Here is a 17,931-nt window from a genome sequence, read left to right on the forward strand (position 1 = left end):
TTAGTATAGCCAGCTATCTACAGTAAACTTTTAGTAATCATGAACCAGAGGAGGCTGCTGGGAGGAGCTATAGTAGGACGGGCTCATTGTAATGGCTGGAATGGAATAAATGGAACGGACCTCGCCTCGCTTTGTGCACGGGGGCATTGTCATGCTGAAACAGGATCTTCCCCAAAGTGTTGCCACAAATTTGGAAGCACAGAATCATCTAGAATGTAATTGTATGCTGTAGCATTAAGATTTCCCTTCACTGGAACTATGGGGCCTAGCACGAACCATGAAAAACAGCCCCAGACCATTATTCCTCCTCCACCAAACTTTACAGTTGGCACTATGCTTTCAAATCAAATTGATTTGTCACATACACGTGTTTAGCGGATGTTATAGCGGGTGTAGCGAAATGCTTTGGGGCAGGTAGCGTTCTCCTGGCATCTGCCAAACCCAGATTCATCCGTCGGACTGCCAGATGGTGAAGCGTGATTCATCACGCCAAAGAATGTGTTTCCACTGCTCCAGAGTCCAATGGCGGCAAGCTTTTCACCACTCTAGCCGACGCTTGGCATTTCCCATGGTGATTTTAGGCTTGTGTGTGGCTGCTCGGCCATGGAAACCCATTTCATAAAGCTCCCGACTAACAGTTATTGTGCTGACGTTGCTTCCGGAGGCAGTTTGGAAGTCGGTAGTGAGTGTTGCAACCGAGGACAGATGATTTTTACGCACTTCAGCACTGTGCAGTTCTGTGAGCTTTTGTGGCCTACCACTTCGCGGCTGAGCCGTTGTTGCTCCTAGACGTTTCCACTTCACAGTAACAGCACTTAAAGGTGGCATCCTATGCCGGTGCCACATTGAAAGTCACTGAGCTCTTCAGTAAGGCCATTCTACTGCCAATGTTTGTCTATGGAGATCGCATGGCTGTGTGCTCGAATCAACTAATTTGAAGGGGTGTCCACATACTTTTGTGTATATGTAGTGTATTTTGCCGGCAAGGTCGGGGGGCACCTCAAACCAAATCACGCTTAGGGCCCCCAAAAGGGGGCATGTTTTCATGAGCTTGGGTCCCAGGAAAACACTGAGTTTCTCAAGAACCCCTGCTCTAGTGTTAAGTAATGTTGACCTATTCCTATCCCTTAGCTATTTAACCCTAACTCCGATATAGTCATAACCACTACATTCACATTCCTCTACCAGGTCAGTCTGTTTACATGTGTGTGTGTGATCATACTATCAGTATGTGACAGTAGTGTGTGTGTGTTGGTCCTGTAGAACCAAAGCCAGTGTATGCCCAGCCTGGTCAGCCTGATGTGGACCTGCCAGTCAGCCCCTCTGATGCCCCAGTACCCAGCGCTGGTCATGATGACAGCATCCTCAGGTAACCCTCAGTCCTCCTGTTAAAGCCATGTTATTATTTCCATTATGTTGTACCATGTTATTTGCTGAATTGTAATAGCTCCCTGTAGAACAGTAGTGTCTAAACGTCTGTCTGTGTATGACGCCCACTCCCCATGCAGGCCGAGTATGAAGCTGGTGAAGTTTAAGAAGGGGGAGAGTGTGGGCCTGAGGCTGGCTGGAGGGAACGACGTGGGCATCTTTGTAGCCGGAGTCCTGGAGGACAGCCCAGCTGCCAAGGAAGGTCTGGAGGAAGGAGACCAGATTCTCAGGGTAAGAAATCTATCTCATACAGTAGTATCTGCTTTACACTTTTGTATTATTATTAGCTGTTGGGTATGTTTCATCACTTAATGATTGTCACATGTTTTGTTAACAGGCCATTGTAAAGTTTTCTCTTTTGAAAGTGCACAGGATGTGTGGTTTGATGTGTTCTTTTCCACAGTAGATAGTGTTAAAGGGTATGTTCTGTACTGTACTAGGTGGAGAACACCTGCTGTAGTGCTAGTAACGGTCTCATCGCTGCCCACGCTTAGTTGGAAACACTTTGTGGAACTATGTGACCCACTAGCCTTGTGTTACTGTGTGGTCACTGGTCATAGTGATGTTAGATAGAAAATGGTAATTACAGTGAATCAGTGTGAGATCAACGCCTGACTCTTCTCTTCTCGGTCTGTCTTTCCTTTGTTTACGCTGAACCACACAATAGAGGTCATTGTTGTTGTTCTCAGGCCCTGTCTGAAGGATTGGACTCATTGTTGATGGAAGTCCCCTCTGATATCAGAGTTGGATTCATTTAATCATGTTTATCACTAGCCACACATTTTAATGAAACACATCATGCTTTGTGTTCCTCCCACACCACATTAAGGGTCATGATGGTATGTGAGGAGGACTAACTCCTCTTTGCTAGCCTCCCTCCCTGCTGTACAAACACATCTCTAGACTCCGCACTATTCCCTATGAATGGGCTTCCAGGAATATGTCCCAAACGGCACCCTATTCACTATATATTGCACTACTTTTGATGTTTTCACTATGTAGGGAAAAGTAGTGCACTATAGCTAATAGTGTGCTATTTCAGACACAGCCCAGGATGTTGTTTTCCACCCCTGGGCAGTGAGCCTGTGAGTGTTTCCTGGCCTTCACAGTGTGACTAGTTGAGATAAAGACTTGAATTCTCCTTTCTGAGGAGGATAAAGGTTGTTCTCTCTATGATTCAACCCCATGTGTTCCTGGTTCAAACGCTGGCTCTGCAGCAGGGTAAATAAACGTGATATTGTGCTGGGGACTGCAGGGGTTGAGGTGGGGAAGTAGACTGACCTGAACTCTGGAGAGCTGAAAGTCTCTGTTCTCCTCTCTCCCTCTCTGTAGGTAAACAATGTAGACTTTGCTAACATCATCCGAGAGGAGGCTGTGCTGTTCCTCCTAGACCTTCCCAGGGGTGAAGAGGTCACCATTCTGGCCCAGAAGAAGAAGGATGGTGAGTAACATGAGGGGAAAACAGATGTTAGATGAATGCACGTTAGGATCTTGACAGGGGCAGAGAGTGTATAGGTTTGAGTTTGCACAGAAACACACATTTTAAGTTAACCTGGTTACATTTAAACTTTACACACGCCTTCAATTGTATACCTGAACATTTCTACCTACTTAATTTCTTCTTCTACCAATTTCCCTCAATTCCAGTGTACCGGCGGATAGTGGAGTCAGATGTGGGCGACTCGTTCTACATCCGGACCCACTTTGAGTATGAGAAGGAGTCTCCGTACGGCCTGAGCTTCAACAAGGGAGAGGTGTTCCGTGTTGTGGACACCCTCTACAACGGCAAGCTGGGCTCCTGGCTCGCCATACGCATTGGCAAGAACCACCAGGAGGTGGAGAGAGGCATCATCCCCAACAAGAACAGGTAGAATACAGTAGAGAGACATCATCCCCAACAAGAACAGGTAGAATACAGTAGAGAGACATCATCCCCAACAAGAACAGGTAGAATACAGTAGAGAGACATCATCCCCAACAAGAACAGGTAGAATACAGTAGAGACAGGGGAAGGGGGTGGTGGTGGGGTCGACAGCATTAGTCAAATAAGACACCAGCAGCCTTCCTGTCGGTGTAGATATGGTAAACAACAACACTAACATAAGATGATGAACTAGGCTGTGTAAAGTAGGACACATTAACATCACCCCTAGTCTCAATTATGCGAGTGACAACTGTTCTAGTGAGAAGGCATTTGCACTATGAGTCCTGTGAGGGTAGGAGACTATCTATTCATAATGAAACAGCAGTCTCTCATGGTGTCTAGGCCTGCCCTGATCTATAGCCCCTGGCTATGTTTAGAGAGAGAGAGAGATTCCACACCATGGTGTAGACAGGGGAACCTCACAGTGCTCCCAACATACCAGCGTGACACAGATATTTATCACATGCATACATTAACGTAACCATTATACATGGTGCACCGCGGCTACTCTGCCACGTTGTGTCCCTGGCCATGCCTGTGTCCTCTTCAGTCAAATGTTTACTGAATTCTAGATTCTATTAAGGTATAGAAGTATTTCAGAATAGAATAGAAGTTGTGGAGAATAACAGGGATTTACATGACACATTGGATAACTGCACGAATAAAAAATGAACTGATGCCATGTTGGCAGTTTCCATTGAAATCCAATCATTGAATCCATTGCCTGTTGCCTGACACCTCTCTGTTCCCCCTCCCACAGGGCAGAGCAGTTGTCCAGTGTGCAGTACACCCTCCCCAAAACGCCAGGGGGCGACAGGGCTGACTTCTGGAGGTTCCGTGGTCTGCGGACCTCCAAGAGGAACCTGAGGAAGAGCAGAGAGGACCTGTCGGCCCAGCCGGTCCAGACCAAGTTCCCTGCCTATGAGAGGGTGGTGCTGAGAGAGGGTAGGTGGTATCCGGAACAGGGTCCATGGATACGTCACAATACCTCAACTAGCTTACCACTGAGAATGCTTTCCCAGTACATTGCTTCATTCTAAAAGGTATGCTAGTGTGAAAATTGGAATGCAGCCATGTGTTTGTTGGCTACAAATTCGGCCTTGAGAGGCATTGATTCTGTCAAATATGGTGTTGTTTTGTGTCTTCTGTTATCCAGCTGGGTTCCTGAGGCCTGTGGTGATCTTTGGGTCCATCGCTGACGTGGCAAGAGAGAAGCTGGCCAGAGAGGAGCCTGACCTGTTTGAGCTGGCCAGTGAGTAGCCTTTAGCTAGCCATTAGTAGCCATCTCACTGTCTGTCTCAGCCATGTCACACACACACAGCTGGAGTAACACAGGACTTAGAGCTGCTCTGTGTTAGAGATTAGAGGGCCCCTCATCTGCCTACTCCAGGTCCACTTGAGGGAATAGCTAGCTCCTTTAGCTTGTAGGGTTCATTCTAACACCCTCAACAGTATTGAATTTAAATTATCCTAAGTGCACTACTCCAAATTCCACATGTAAAGTGATTCCAGCCCTGGACGTATTTTGCGTAACCTATATCTCTGTAAACCTTGTATTTTCTTTTCAGAAACACAGCAACATGAAGGAGTGGAAAGTATGTCATTAAGTGCATCAACTTGTTTTTATCAGTGTTAGTTAGGTGGTAATGTATGGCCTGATTCAGCCTGTAGGGAGGTTGTGTAATGACTGACTGTAGCTAGTAATAGAGCATGTACACATGGCACAGTCAATATCCTATAGAAAATAAGCTGCACACATAACAGTACTAGTCTTCATTATTCATTCCCAAGCCCCTAATGTCTGTGTGTGGATAACACCATAATCTATACTTAAAATGTGAACTTTTACGTTTGATTGGAGAAGATGCCTTATGACATTGGTGTGTTTATGACTGAAATTGTAAGGGCTAGTGATGTTAGCACTCTGCTTTCTAGAATGCTGCTTTTGTAGGGTTGAGTGGTGGAAGATAAGAGGCCATTTCTGCACCAGATCCTGTGATAATAGTGTTGAGATCTGAGTAGTGAAACTGCACCCAGGTCAGCTGGCCTCTCTAAGGGTCGTTACCTTGTGGTAGCAGATAGACAGATAAGGCCAGGCTAGCCATGTTTACATAATGAACCTTTTAGAACATTCCTGCTTAACTCCCCTGACATTTATATCCATTTTAAATTGAAATCATCAATCTATTTGAAATGATTCCCTATCTTCTTGAATGTGCATTATCCCACTTCAATGCTTTTCACACATGTAACACATTTCCTGCATTGCGGATTATACTGTACTGTAATGTCTGTAGTTGCACGTGCACATTCATAATGACACTACCTCTATTTTATGTTTTGACATGTGCTTAAAGCATATTGCATGCATTGGGGTGAAGGTAATGAGCTGAGATGTATAGTGAGCTCTGCAGTAATATGGCACAGTAACACTGTCCCTTCTCCCCTCTACAGAGAGTGAACCAAGAGACGCAGGAAAAGACCAGCGCAGCTCCGGGATCATTCGCCTCCACACCATTAAACAGATCATTGACCGGGTGAGTGAGACTACTTACTACACGGATACGCATGCAAACGCATGCAAACACACACACACACACGCACACACACACGCACACACACACACACACACACACACACACACACACACACACACACACACACACACACACACACACACACACACACACGCATGCACCCTGACAGATCCCCTCTTAAAGCACATGCAGTACACACACACATGCACGATACAGACTCATCCATGGCTCACTACTGCTCTCTGGTGTTCATGGAATTATAAACGTTTTTATTTGGCCAATATATGAAAAATATAGATAAAAACAGCAATCTGAGCAAACCTTTTAGTATTTAGATGAAATATTAATTATTTATTTTGGGGGGGATGTCCTTAGGACAGGCATGCTGTGCTGGACATCACCCCCAACGCGGTGGACCGTCTGAACTACGCCCAGTGGTACCCCATCGTGGTGTTCCTCAACCCAGACAGCAAGCAGGGCGTCAAGACCATGAGAACCAGGCTGTGCCCCGAGTCCAGGAAGTCAGCCAGGAAACTCTACGAGAGAGCCCTCAAACTGAGGAAGAACAACCACCACCTCTTCACCAGTGAGTTTCTATGGGAGGGAGGGGAAGAGAGAAATAGTGAAAATGAGTGGGAGGTAGATATAAAAATGTCTCTCAGAGAGAGAGAGATGGAGTGAGAGAGGCTAGGGCTGCGTGCTGTACTGTAGTGTGGAGCAAGGGCGCAACTTTGGTTATAATCCAGTCGGATAAACACTCCAAACAGCCTACCCGACCGCTCGTAGGCGACCGCATGGTGCTAAAGCACACCGTTGCCTCGTTTTGTATCACATTCCAATGATAAATCTGGTGGGGGGGTTTACCCCAGTGAAAGTTGCACCCCTGGTGCGGACTATCAGCCGGTGACACAGTAAAGTCAGTGTCTTAGCGGGGTGCTGTTCTCTGTGTCCCCTCCTCCTCACGCAGGCAGGGCTGCTCAGGGCTCCGAGCTAACCTCTCACAGGACCCCAGCCGTCATTACCCATTCCCTGCACAGCCCTGCCCCGTTTGAAATGGGAGGCGTCTCCTCATTTTTGACCGTCTGCTGGCAATAAAAAGAGATTCCAGGAGAGCAGAGAGCACACATCCAGCCTCTCCTCTCTCCTCCATGTTGAGTTACTCCCTTATTCCACATGGGTCTGTAGATGAAGCACACTGCCTGGTATTTTTAGAACAAGCCTATAGAGAGAGAGAGAACAACAGATAAGTGTCACCTTTGGTATTTGTGTAAGGTCAAATAGATTGACACCTGCCAGGCAGCACTATAAACCTTGAGTGTTGTTGGACTCATGACAGCTCATAGTTACAACAGTGGTAATAAAATGTTTACACACTGCAACAACCGGTGCTGAGCCAAGACAAGACAGGCTTTTAGCAAACAGCTTTGGGATGATACAAGCAGTGATACTAGAAATAAGCTTTTTTTTTTTTTTTCAGGGCCCGGCTTCCCAAGAGCATCTTAAGGTTAAGTGAATTGTTAGAACCTTCGTAGGAGCATCGTTAAATCTCCGAGCTGTTTCCCAAAACCATCGTTATTAACGTTGCACTTGAAAACAATCGTAATCTAATGCCTGCCACAGACCACACTTTTTTGCCCTCCCGCGTCACTTAATACACAGAAGATCTCCGCTAAACATAGAATCACATGGTTTATCCGTCTCTCTGTGACCGCCAATAACTTCAGAACAATGTTGACTACAAAATACAAAGTTGCCAATGTCTTTGCAATTGATACAAACAAGCTGCGTATAAAAAGAGGATTCAAATGAAAACCGAGATGACTGCATTAAAATATAAACACTAGGCTATAGGCCTATTTCAATCATATTGAAATACATTTTATGTTCAATCAATTTAGTTATATTTTGCTACTTGTAGGCTACTGTCTGTAACTTGTCTCAATACACACTGAGTGTACCAAACAAATACACCAAACAAATATCTCTCTAGGAGCTAATCCGTTGTCAGTATTGTGAAATCATTTGAATGTTAAGGTAATATTTTAATGGAGAAAGTTGATCCTAGAGCAGCGCCTCCTTTCTGTGGATCCTATCAGTATCGACACATGCTCCAACGGCGCGATAAGCCACCATTCTCTCTGCCAGGTGTTTTCAAAGTTCCATTGCTATCAGGAAACCGGGCTCTGATGTGTTTATCATAATGGGTTTTCATGAGGTTATGAGAACAGTTTTTCACAGTGATTATGAGAATTGTGTTATTGGTTGTCTGGGTTCATTTGAGGTGCTTTGTCTCTGCTCTTATCCTTCCCAAGCCACCATTAACATGAATAATATGAATGACGGGTGGTATGGTGCACTGAAGGATACCATTCAACAGCAGCAGAACCAGCTGGTGTGGGTTTCAGAGGGCAAGGTAAGACACTCAGCACTGAGACTAACATCATCAAACACTTACCAATACATTTCACGTTAATGAAAATGTTCTATTCAAAATAAATGCTGGACAATTTTAATACCGTATTGGTCCGAATATAAGACGACCCTGATTATAAGACGACCCCCCGTTTTTCAACACAAACATTTAGAAAAACAGATTTGCAGACTAGATTTGCCGAACAAAGAACTTCATTTTATTTTAAAATAACAATATTAAAAACACAGTGAATTAAACACAAAGGCAAACTATGTACAGTATGATTCAAAATTAATATCAAGCAATAATAAAGCAACATTTTTAAATAACAGAGAAAATACAGGCCACACATTTAACTAAACTTAACAAAAATTCGCCAAACTTCTCCTCCGATGTCTCTCTATCCCTCACACACGTCCTCTGCCCCGCTGTGTTCGCTCTCGCTGTCATCGCTCCCCAGCTGCTCCGCTTCCACCGGCTCCTCCCAAAGCACGTCGTCCTCGCTGCCGTCCAATGCATTTGAGATGCAACATTTTTTAAAGCCATCGATGATGCTCTGTGAGGGAATAGCATCCCATGCATGCAGGATCCATTCACACAGTAGACGGACTGACGGCTTCTGTATTTTCCCGGTCGGTGTGAGTGCGTGGTTGCCAGACAGGAGCCACTCTGTGTATTTTTTTCGCAGGTTATCCTTGAAAGGCTTGTTCACAACTACGTCCAACACCTGTAGCTGGCTTGTCATTCCCCCTGGTATGATCACAAGATCCCCGTTCATTGCTCGCACCTGACTTTTCACGGGCTCAGTCAGATGTCCGCGGAACGCATCCAGAACGAGCATGTTCCTCCTCTTCCTCAGTCCCCCGTAGCGTGCGCCCCACACAACCTTTAGCCAGTCCACTACAAGCCCCGACTCCATCCAGCCCTTCTCCTGGGCGCGCACAATAATGCCAGCTGGCATTGGGTCCTTTGGCACAGTCTTACGCTTAAGAATGACATACGGGGGGAGTTTGCTGCCACCAGCGAGACATGTCAACATGACAGTGACGCGGCTCTTCTCGTTGCCCGTTGATTTCACCAACACAGACTTTTCTCCCTTTCTATTGACAGTCACCGATGTTGGCATGTCGAAATAAACGGGTGTCTGATCAGCATTGCCGATCTGATCCAGCGGGTAGGAGTGCTTCTTCCTCAGGTTGATAATAAAGCGCTGAAACGAAAGCAGCTTCTCTCCGAAGTCTGACGGCAGGCGTTGGGCCAAACTCGTTCTCCGTCTAAGTGACAGTCCATTACGCCGCATCATCCTACGACACCAGCCGAGGCTGGCTTTAAATCCAGTGATGTTGAGCTCTCTGGCGATTTCCAGGGCCTTAACCTGGATGACAGCTCTGGTAATGGGCATTCCCTCAACTCTTTTTTCCCTGACATATTCAAAAACCCTCCGGTCAACCTCAATGAAACGACCACTTTGAGGACCACGGAAGGATTTTCGCTGACTGTTAGCATCTTTTAGACGTTGTTTTTCTGCTCGCCATCTTCTTACATTACACTCAGTGACCCCGAATGTCTTGGCAGCTTGGCAGTTGTTAGATGACTCTGCCTTATTGACAACCATTATTTTGAAATTGGCATCATAGCTCCTCCGCTGTTGTTTATTGACCTGGCCCACTTTTGAGCCACTTGTCTCTAAATGGTCAGCCTGTCTTTCCATCTTTAAACACCGGTAACGGGCTGGTTGTTAAGGACGCCTCTTCCCTCCGTCCGGAACGAATTTTTGGCGCCATCTGTGCCCGCGAATGTGTATTGACATTTAAAGGGAGCGCCGAAGAAGAGAAACTGCGCTCTGAATACTAGACCCCGAATATAAGACGACCCGACTTTTTTGGACCTATTTCGAGGGGAAAAAAGGCCGTCTTATATTCGGACCAATACGGTATACCATTTATTTTGTGCATTAATTAATAATAATTTTTCTTTGCCATTCATTTCTCTGTCTCTCCTCACTGTAATATTGCTGCTTCTGCTCTTTCTTTCTCTCCATTTCCCCTCTCTCGCTCTCTTGTCCCTCTCTCTCCCTCCCGCACTCTCTCCCCTGCTCTCCTCCTGTTTTGTCTCCCCAGGCGGACGGTGCTCCAGATGATGACCTGGATCTACATGATGACCGTCTGTCGTACCTGTCGGCTCCGGGCAGTGAGTACTCCATGTACAGCACGGACAGCCGCCACACTTCCGACTACGAGGACACGGACACAGAGGGCGGGGCCTACACCGACCAGGAACTAGACGAGACGCTGAACGACGAGGTGGGCCTGCCCACTGAGCCCGCCATCACCCGCTCCTCGGAGCCCGTCCGAGAGGACCCGCCAGTCATCCAGGAGCCCCTGGGGTACGGCGGGTACCAGCACACAGTGCAGCCCGACCCCCTGAACCGGATCGACCCAGCCGGGTTCAAGGCACCAGTGGCCCAGCAGGTACCGTTTATGAGAGCCGTGCATCTGCCCTGTTGTCTCGAATCCGTGGTGTGCGTGAGGAGGGTGTTCTGGCGCCGCTATTGAAGCAGTGTTTTAAAACAGTATTATCTACTAACACAAAACAAAACAAAGAAAAACTAAAAAGATGGAAAGAAAATTTGTGGCCACTTAAGTATTTATTCACTATCGTTGTTTGTGTGTGTGTTTTTTTTATTTTTGGAGAAAAAAAAGCAAGAATAAGCTTGACTGTTATAATCAGTATTCACGACCTGTGTTAGTGTGACTGTTTTTGTTGATGTCGATGTTCTCACTAAGGAGAAGTTTTGTGTCTGTATCGGTACCCACCTATGTGCTCTTCCTAGTTGTTTCACTTGTGATTCGGACTGATACCGTGATACCAGAAAGTATTATGTGCATGTTGGAAATGTCAGTGTTAACCACGTATTGCTGTAAATGTATTTATCTGGGTCGATTTGGCCGGTATGATATCCACAAAAAGTTTGTCTTCTGATGTGTAAACAAAAAAAAAGAGAAAAGGAAAATAAAACATTGTACTGTAATCTAGAATTAAAATCGAATCAGACTACATTAACAACAGAAACTTTGTCCTGTTGCAAATTCTTACATGGCAGATTGATCATCTAAAGCCATCAGTTGAATTTGGTCCGAGGATGGTGAGTTAATGAGTCGGTCGGTGGAGGAGGTACAGAGCCGAGGGGCTGTATGACGCTGTAACGTTAACATTAGTGAGGGTGTATCTCCCTCCTGCAGTAGCACCGTGTGTTAAACGTTTCTGAACCACTTCACAGAATGAGAAAGCAGAGGCTGTTCCGGCCACCATGCCTATCCTCCCCCAGCAGCCTGAGTTACTGGCTGTGACAGAGGCAGCGCCCCCTGCTGTCTACAACACTGTAAATGGTGTAGCGGGTTTGAGCCATGGTTTGAGCCCTGGCCCTATCGCTGCTCCCCAGAGCGAACCCAGCCCAGGCCCCGGCCCCGAGGCTGACTCGCTTAGGATGCCCACCCCTGATCTAGCTCAGCCCCTGGCCCCGGCCCCAACACCCGAACCCCTACAATCCGGACCGCCCAGTTCAGAACCACAGGTACCCATCGTCTGGACGTGGCCTGGCCCGGCCGACCCCGCTGTCGGTCCGCTTTGGCCTGTCGCTGCCTGCCTGTGTACCGCCCGCCACGCTTTCCTTTCACTCTTGCATGCCTGCCCGCTGTCCACTGTGTGCTTCTGAAAGAGAGAGACTGTGTGTGTCTGAGCACTCGTAAACAACAGTGGGCTTCTTGGAGGAGTGTATAGACTGATTGCTGCATTGGTGTGGTACCTATATAGAGAAGAGCAGCGAAGAACCTGAGGCTCTCACTGTTGCTTACCCTCTTTGCATGGCTACAACATGTTTCAGTTGGTTTCTCTTTTCTGTTTTAAACGTAGCAGTATAACTGATAGTAGTGGTGTATTGGTTGATGCAGACTGAATGGACCATTTAATTATATCCATTTATTTGGCGACATTCTCTTAAAGTCATCAATCAGTATTTTTGATATTTTATTGGACGTTTTATTCCCTGAATTTGAAATGTAGCCATTCTGCTCCAACTGTGGAGTATACATCTTATGGATTTTAAACATCCCAAGAAGGTAAAGTAAATAATGACTTTCTGTTGTTCAATGGCTACTTTTCAAATGCCAAGGTTTTTTAATATGGGTTACATTGTACAAAAAACTTTTGCTTGTAACGTTCCAGATATCTTATTGCGGTAATTTTAATTTGGCTTGTAATGTTATCAAGATATCGTTTTTATTTTATTTTGTATCAACTTTGTTAGTTTAGTTTTTTGGTTTGCTGTTTAAACTAAAGTGGTATGTTGTTGTGTATATATATTGATATATATTGAGAGCTCCTGTGTGTATTGGCTGCTCTGATCTGACATTCAGACCTGCATTCTGTTTGACCTGACCTTTAACCCCTACCTCTGAGTGTCTCTATTTCAGGTCTCCCTGCTTCCTCTCTCTGCTTCCTTCTTCAGCCATTATTCATCTTCTGTTTTAATATTCTACTTTGTCTTCTGTTACTTGATTCTTATATTTATATACACATGTATTTATTTATTGGTTGTGTGCTACTGGTTGCTCTTGTCCCATTACTCACCATATGTTTATTTCATTGTTTAATTCCCCAGATGTACAAGAAGGATCCCTACCTGGAGGAGCCAGTCAGAGTGAACCATGGTGGTGTAAAGCCGTCTCCGGCGGTTGGGCCGCCCACGACCTACGAGCCACAGCCTCCGTACCAAGACGAACACCCATACAGAGATTACGATCACCCGCCCAGCCGCTACGACGGGGGTGGTTACCTGGAACCAAAGTATCGTAACTTCGACTCTCAGCTGCACTACGAGAAAAGTGTGCCTCACTACGATGAGCAGTGGCCTCCCTACAACCAGCAGACCTCTGGCCCACCACCCCACCAGCAGCAGCACCCCCCTGGGCCTGGCTATGACCCCCGGCTGCCCTATGAAGACGGACCCGAGCGAGACTACAGCCCCCCTCAGCCGCGCTACGATGACGCACCGCTGGGCTACAACGGACGACCTCGCTACGGCAAGCCAGCAGGACCAGGACCCATCCGCCACGATGAGCCTCCTCCATCCGGCCCAGGGGGCTACGCTCCTCTACGTTACGATCAGGAGCCTCACCCTTATCCCCCTGCAACACGCTCTCCAGAGCCCCCAAAACAGTACTACCAGGGGGAGTCTGCCCAGCGGCCAGGACCTGGGCCTGCCTACAACCAGGCACCACCACAGCACCGAGGCTACAAGCCCCCGCCCCAGCAGTATGAACCCATCATGAACTTTGACGCCCCCGTGCCCCCTCCCAAACCACAACCAGAGGCTCTCCGCCCCTCCCCTGGGGACACGGTGATCACCACAGCCCCCAATCCCTTTCCACCTCCCCCCAGAGTGGAGCCGGAGGACGACCCGGCCATAAGGGCCCAGTCTGTGCTGTCCAGGGTCAAGATGTTTGAGAACAAGCGCTCTGTGTCTGTGGACCGAGCCAAGGAGGCAGGAGACGCCATAGGGCTCAGGGTAAGCATCTGGAAAACACCTCACACTCTTGTGCACGTATGTAATACTCAGTGCTTGACTTGGGCAGGAGCTCACTGGAGCTGAGTACCGGCCACCTCAAATTTTCTACTGCTTGAGCACCTGTTCCTCTTATAGAATATTAGCTCAAAAGTATTGTGGAGCTCCTGCACCTAAATACAAACAGTACCAGCACCCAAAATGAGCACCGGAACCTATTACAGTCCAAGTCAAGCACTGGTAATGTTCACAGGATTACCTGACCCTGGCCTCTTCTAATGATATTTGATTGGTTCATGTGATGTTCATGTGATGCATTTCTATCTTGCTCCCACAGTCAGCGGATCTGCCCACCAAACCAGGCGCGGGCATTCCTAAAGCCAACTCTCTCAGCAATCTGGACCAGGAGAAGTCGTTCAGGTAATGAGTCATAAGGGAGTACAGCACTGAGCCCTGCCACAGCAGGTGGATAATAGACCTTTGAAGATATGATATGAAGATGGCAGTGTACTGTATTGTATGGCTGCCGTCTTGCGTGCTCTGACCCAACTTTGCTATTATTTTGGCGTTTATCTTTACTTTTTTTTTCACTAAATGTATCCGCTATCATTACCTATGATCGACAAATACTTTTCAACATCAGATCGGTAGTTACTAACCTCAGTTCTGGGTCCAACTTTGACTCATCTGCCCTGGGCTCTTTGTGTACCTCCGACCAAATCTTTGGGCTACCCAAGAGGAAACGCCAGTGAAAACGAGGCAGGAGAGCGGGCGTCCTGGTGAGACGAAGGCGAAGGGAAAACCAGCCACTACTTCCCTCCATTCTAATGTACAGTCACTTGATAATAAGATGGATCACCTCTGATCGCAGATATTCTATCAATGGGACTCTCGTAAATGCAAAATCCTCTGTTTTTCTAAAACATGGCTTTCGGACAAGATACCCCCCATGGCTATCAAACTTGATGGATTCTCCATTCACCGAGCGGACAGGACATCGGATTCAGGGAAATCCAGAGGGGAAGGGTTATGTCTCTTCATCAACAGCAAATGGTGTACAGACTCTAGCACAGTGGAAGGAAGTTTCAACCTATTGTTCACCTGTCTTCAAATACCTGATGGTCAAATGCTGACCCTTTTACCTCCCGAGAGAGTTTTCATCTGTTATCGTGACTGCTGTATATATTCCACATCAGGACAACAACAACAAGCTGGCACTTGAGGAACTGTATGAGGCTGTAAACAAGCAGGAAACCATGCACCCGGATGATGCTTTTCTTGTTGCCGGTGATTTTAATTCCACGCCACTCCTGCTTCCTGTTTACAAACAAAAGCTCAAACAGGAAGACCAATGACGCGCTCCATAGAAACATGGTCTATCAGAGCAGGCTATTCTACAGGACTGCTTTGCTAGCACTGACTGGAATATGTTCATCAGGAAATGTATCGCTGACGTCATCCCCACAGTGAAGGTTTGCTGCTTCCCCAATCAAAAGCCCTGCTAAGCTAAAGGCCAGAGCTACTGCTCACAGGGCTATGCAGTCAACCGCGAGGCTATGGCTGAGGACACGAATGCGTACAAGAAGTCCCGCTATGACCTCCGCAGAGCCATCAAACAGGCAAAAGGGCAATATCTGAACAAGGTGGAATCCTATTACACCGGCTCTGACGCATGTGGCAGGGGCTACAGTACATTACGGACTACAAAGGAAGCCGTGATCTGCCTAACGATGCCTCTCTACCAGACAATCTCAATGCCTTTTATGCACGCTTCGACAAAAACAACAGAGCCCTGCATGAGGGCCCCCGCTGATCCGGAGGATTGGGTGATCTCTCTCTCTCTCTGAGGCTGACGTGAGTAAGGTCTTTAAATGGGTCAACACTCGTAAGGCCGCAGGGCCAGACGTGTCCTCAGGGCATGTGCAGACCAGCTGGCAGGCTTCTTCACGGCCATTTTCAACCTCACCTTGTCCCAGTCTGTAATCCCCACGTTTCAAGCTGACTACCATCATTCCTGTTCCCAAAAACGACCGTCCTGTAGCACTCACATCTGTAATAATTAAGTGCTTTGAAAGGTTGGTCATGGTACACATGAACTCCATCATCCCAGACACCCTGGACCCACTCCAATTTGCATACCACCCCAAGAGATCCATAGAAGACGCAATATAAATTGCACTCCACACTGCCCTCTCCCACCATAGTGCCCTCCAACTTCGTCACCAAGCTCGGGACCCTGGGACTGAACACCTTCCTCTGTAACTGGATCCTGGACTTCCTGATGGTCGACCCCAGTTGGTAAGAGTAGGCAACAACACCTCTGCCACGCTGACCCTCAAGAAGGGGGCCCTCCACAGGTGTGTGCTTAGCACCCTCCTGTACTCCCAGTTCACCCACGACTGTGGCCAAGCACGACTCCAACTCCATCAAGTTTGCTGACCACGCGGCGGTGGAAGACCTGATCACCAACGGCAATGAGACAGGGAGGAGGTCAGAGACCTGGCATTGTGGTACCAGGACAACAACTTCTCCCTCAACGTCAGCAAGACCAACAAGCTGATCTTGGACTACAGGAAACAGGGGAGGGTGCACACCCTCATCCACATCGACGGGGCCGCAGTGGAGAGGGTCAAGAGCTTCAAGTGCCTCGGTGTTCCTCTGTGTCCACATCACTGAGGACTTAACATGGTCCACTCACACCAGCACAGTTGTGAAAAAGGCACGGCAGCGCCTCTTCTCCCTCAGGAGTCTGAAACGATTTGTTATGGCCTCTCAGATCCTTAGGAACTTTTACAGCTGCACCATCAAGAGCATCCTGACTGGTTGTATCAACGTCTGGTATGGCAACTACACCGCCCTTTACCGGAAAGCCCTACATTGGGAGGTGCGGACGGCCCAGTGCATCACTGGGAGTGAGCTCCCAGCCGTCCAGGAAGTACATTCCAGGGTGTGTCTGAGAACTGTTGTCCATACTCCCGTCCGGCAGGCGGTACAGGTGCATCAAGGCTCAGACCAACAGACTCCTAAACCAGGGGTTCTCAAACGTTTTGGGGCCGGGTACCCCGTTTGTGATAGCAAATTCATCAGGGACCCCCTCATAATTAGAACATAACTTGAGTGAAATAAAAATAACATACATGGAGTTTTACCATGACTTCGTGTGCATGGCCGGACGAACCAAGTCTCGGGCCGTGGGAAGGAAAATTTTATAGGCTCGTCTCCTTGCATTGGAGAGAAAAAATGTCAGTTTTCAAGCTAATTTCCTACAATTCTAAACATTTTGTCATGGAGTAGAGAAATATTTTGTTGTTGTAGCTTTAAAGCTAATATCCTGCAATTCTAGCCATTTTTCCATGAGGAAGAGAGAAAACCTTGACGTTTTAAAGCTTAAAGTAACTGTCCAGTGTTTCCAGATTTCTATATAATATGACCTATAATTACAATATGAGTTAAATAGTTTTCCTTCCAAAAAATGGTAATTCGTTATGTTAAAAAGCAGCTTTTCTGTGTTGGAATGGTTTGGGCATACCCCAGTGGAGAACGACTGCCCCCTCTCATTGAAGCCATCAAAGTTCAAGGCCGACCGCGGTATTGCAGGCATTGTTAGCAGAAAACAGGATCCCCCATTATAGTGAATGGAAAAATTACAAACTAATATAAATAAAATATTGAAGACAATCATGGTACAAATAATTGCATCTAATCCACCAGATGTATGTCCTTGAACCCATTATTTTAAAATCTTTTTAGAAACGTTCTGTTTGAGGTACAAGTGGCATTTTTAAGTGTTTTTTTTCCACCAATTTATACTTTGTCCACAAATACGAGTATAGGATGAGAGTCAACAACATTATTTGGGTATGAGTTAACAGAATATTAACTTTTAAGTTAGATTTTCACTGGACAGTTACTTTATATTACAGTGCATTTATGTAAAATATATATATATTTTGAGGAATACAATATTGAGTTGAAAAATGTATAATTGGAACACCTTCCTCTGTGGCCCATGTTGGCCAGGGTTAAGAACATACATTGTAGATTAAATGGCCAACAACTACTGCTC

The 17,931-nt window shown here is 46.8% G+C and overlaps 1 protein-coding gene across 12 annotated transcripts in view; it reads left to right on the forward strand.

Moving 5' to 3' along the window:
- The window catches only part of LOC311127145 (tight junction protein 1-like), a 73,678-nt gene that overhangs the window by 45,443 nt on the left and 10,304 nt on the right, over positions 1-17,931 (forward strand). For 7 of the 12 annotated variants that reach the window (XM_084158910.1, XM_084158918.1, XM_084158920.1 and 4 more), the window contains exons 10-23: positions 1,264-1,369; positions 1,509-1,659; positions 2,761-2,869; positions 3,076-3,295; positions 4,113-4,297; positions 4,509-4,604; positions 4,921-4,947; positions 5,807-5,889; positions 6,265-6,475; positions 8,202-8,302; positions 10,423-10,773; positions 11,583-11,876; positions 12,963-13,868; positions 14,203-14,285. In XM_084158910.1, coding sequence (XP_084015036.1) covers positions 1,264-1,369; positions 1,509-1,659; positions 2,761-2,869; positions 3,076-3,295; positions 4,113-4,297; positions 4,509-4,604; positions 4,921-4,947; positions 5,807-5,889; positions 6,265-6,475; positions 8,202-8,302; positions 10,423-10,773; positions 11,583-11,876; positions 12,963-13,868; positions 14,203-14,285 — 2,923 coding nt within the window. The remainder of the gene's footprint in view (positions 1-1,263; positions 1,370-1,508; positions 1,660-2,760; positions 2,870-3,075; positions 3,296-4,112; positions 4,298-4,508; positions 4,605-4,920; positions 4,948-5,806; positions 5,890-6,264; positions 6,476-8,201; positions 8,303-10,422; positions 10,774-11,582; positions 11,877-12,962; positions 13,869-14,202; positions 14,286-17,931) is intronic. The other 5 variants (XM_084158916.1, XM_084158921.1, XM_084158917.1 and 2 more) reach the window with 1 other exon arrangement.

Source organism: Coregonus lavaretus (genome assembly GCF_964263955.1).
Source record: "Coregonus lavaretus genome assembly, chromosome: 4".
NCBI lineage: Eukaryota > Metazoa > Chordata > Actinopteri > Salmoniformes > Salmonidae > Coregonus > Coregonus lavaretus.